Source organism: Corvus brachyrhynchos, unplaced genomic scaffold, assembly GCF_000691975.1.
Source record: "Corvus brachyrhynchos isolate BGI_N302 unplaced genomic scaffold, ASM69197v1 scaffold101, whole genome shotgun sequence".
Taxonomy (NCBI): Eukaryota; Metazoa; Chordata; class Aves; order Passeriformes; family Corvidae; genus Corvus; species Corvus brachyrhynchos.
In genome coordinates, this window is record NW_008237239.1 from 1,245,266 (window position 1) to 1,248,060 (window position 2,795).

A 2,795-nucleotide genomic window follows, 5' to 3' on the forward strand; every position below is an offset into this window, starting at 1 on the left:
AAAGGCTTTTCAGGACTCTGGGATGAGTGCCCCATAGGTTCTCATGGGGACATCTTTAATCCAGAAGATAACTAAGTTATTACATTACAGTGGAACTCCTCTAGTAAAATATTGCCTCAGCTCCTGGAATTAACTTCAAGTGTGATTAATTCTTCCAAACTATCTCTGCTGCACTAAGCAGACATAAAAGCTTTATATTACAGAATAGAATCATGGAATATCCTGAGCTGGAAGCAGCCACAAGGATCATCAAGTTCAAATCCTAGCCCTGCCCAGGACAGCCCCAAGAGTCCTGAGAGTGCCTGAGAGTGTTGTCCAAACAGTTCTTGAACTCTGGCAGGCATGGGGCTGTGACCAAGTCAGCACCACAACTCAGTGTAAAAAGCGAACAATTTGTGTTGAGAGATGTATTTTGGCAAGTCAGTGTTCAGGAGTGAGAACTGTGTTATTTATATGGGCCCCAGGACTGCAGTAAGTTAAATACCCCACTGTGTCCCCTTCAGCTTAAGAGCTAACTAAGTCTGTCCTTTCTTGTACATAGTTCAGAACAAGGTCATCTGACCACACACTGAAGAGGGATTCAAAGACCTATGAAAATATAGGCAACATTGTCTCAAAGATGCCTGTATTTCTGAGAGATAATAGCAAAAATTAATCTTCCCTCTCTCCTTCCTTTTCAGAAAATGGTTCCTGGAGAAACTCAAGCCAGAAGGTACTGCCCTCGTGTTACTGCTCTGTGTGTAATGCACTCCTTTGCCCCTGAAGTGGCTCCCTGCCCGTGCTGGGGGAACCAACAGGTTCCTTGAGCCTGTTCTGTTGCCCTCCTTCCCAGGATGTTGTTTCACTCAGCAGCTTCATCCCTGGATTCCCAGGCTCCTGCCTCTACAGGCTGCTGGCAGGGCTCATGGGAGCATCTTGTTTGTCCTCAGTGGGACCTGGAAGACCTCCTGTTCCCTATGGCTTCAGTGTTAGCCGCTCTCCACTAATGCTCCCCTCCCCTGATGTGCAGTGACTGCCTTGATCCCGCAGTTCAGAGTGTGACTGCAAATCCTGTGCCGATCTCATTAACATGAGCATTAATCACATTAATCACTCTGGGCTTTAGTCCTCCCTGGTGCTACATGCTCGGTTGTTTCCTCTCCCAGGGCTCTGCAGCTCCCGCTGTGAGATGAGATCTGAGGCTCTGGCTTCAGTCACAGCAGGGAATCTGCCAAGAACATCCTGGTGCCTGAGCTTTGTCACCTCCTGTGGTGGTTGGGAATGCAATGTGGAGTGCTCTCTCCATCCATCCGTGCCGAGGTGGGTGTGTTGCATTCCCAGGGAGCAGCAATAACTCCAGGATCCTTTCTGTGTCCCTCAGGCCTGTACAAGCTGCTGGCTGGCTTTGAAGACAAGTCTGCCTATGCACTCTGCACCTTCGCCTTCAGTAGCGGGACCCCGGAGGAGCCAGTGAGGCTCTTCAAAGGCCAGACCCATGTAGGTGGTGTGTGCCTGGGGAAGGCAACGTGCTGAGGGAGGAGGGCTGCAATGTGAATTTCATAGCAGCACTGGCTCTGCTGAGGACAATTTTGGTGGCCTCTGGGTCGCTGGATGCCCTTGGAGCTTCTCTGTGTTGGGAACAGGCTTAGGAAGAGCGCAGCTGGTGGGAGGTGGGTGCTGAGGGTGCAGCCCTTTGCGCAGTGGTACTTACTGAACTCTGCATGTTACCTCGGTCTCTTCAGCCCCCATCTCCCTCTGACAGGACTGTATTCAAGTACTGTTGTTAGCTCTGTTATTTGGAGAGGTCAAAGCACTGTCAACATAGGGCAGTGTGAATTTGGAGCTGCTAATTTTGGTCACATCCTGGGGAGGAGCTGGGAAGGGGGACAGCACCATGCAGAGCCTGTGGTGGCTGCAGTGTGAGCTATGGCTGCATGTCTCGGTGTCCTCAGTCCATGCTTGAAATGTGAGTGCAAGGGAAGTGCTGTGAAACCACAGCTTAAGGGTCTTTTTTGCTTTCTCATGGCAGGGGCTGATAGTGGAGCCCAGAGGCCCTCGGGATTTTGGCTGGGATCCCTGCTTTCAGCCGGATGGCTACAACCAGACGTAAGTGGTATTTTACCTACAGCTCTTTATGTAAGGCAAACCTTGGTCAAGGGTGTCAAGAGGAACTTGCTTATGAGGAAGGGCATCAGGGAGAAACATCCTCCTGGATCTGAATGAGGTGTGTTACAGGGAGCACCTGGATTAGGATGGGGGCTGTTAGCTGTGCCACTGTGTCACTGCAGGTGCCCCAGTGAGCCAAGCAGGGAGGGCAGAGCCGGAGCTCTTGGTGCTCGGGGGATGTGCTGTAGTGTCTCTGCTACTGAGACTTGTGGTTTCTCTCCCCTGCAGCTACGCTGAACTGCCTAAGGCAGTGAAGAACTCCATCTCACACCGGTACAGGGCGCTGAGCGAGCTCTCCACCTTCTTTCTTCAGAGCGACTCGACAGAGCCCCACCCCGGCCCCAGCTAGCGCCCGAGCTGTGGGCACGCCTTGTTCACACAACCACCGAATTACTGGGGTTGGAAAGGACCTCTGGAGATCACCTAGTCCAACCCCCCTGCCAACGCAGGTATTGTCCATGTCACACGCAGCCCCGGCAGAGCTTCCCTCCGCTGCGGGATGCCATTAAAGCTGCTCCTTTTTGAACCCACCGCTACCTCGTTCACCGCTCTTTTTGTTGCTTCGGTAGTGCCGCAGAGCCCAGCTGGTCTGGGCTGTTGAAGCTGCGCGTTTGTGCCTCAGGGGCGGCTCCGGCCCGGGCAGTCCCTGC

The 2,795-nt window shown here is 52.7% G+C and overlaps 1 protein-coding gene across 1 annotated transcript in view; it reads left to right on the forward strand.

Moving 5' to 3' along the window:
- The window catches only part of ITPA (inosine triphosphatase), a gene marked incomplete at its 5' end in the record, with an annotated part of 3,966 nt that extends 1,290 nt beyond the window's left edge, over window positions 1-2,676 (forward strand). The window contains 4 exons of the mRNA XM_017729574.1: window positions 681-712; window positions 1,361-1,476; window positions 2,009-2,085; window positions 2,374-2,676. Of these exons, the coding sequence (XP_017585063.1) occupies window positions 681-712; window positions 1,361-1,476; window positions 2,009-2,085; window positions 2,374-2,494 (346 nt within the window). The remainder of the gene's footprint in view (window positions 1-680; window positions 713-1,360; window positions 1,477-2,008; window positions 2,086-2,373) is intronic.
- Window positions 2,677-2,795: the final 119 nt, after the last annotated feature.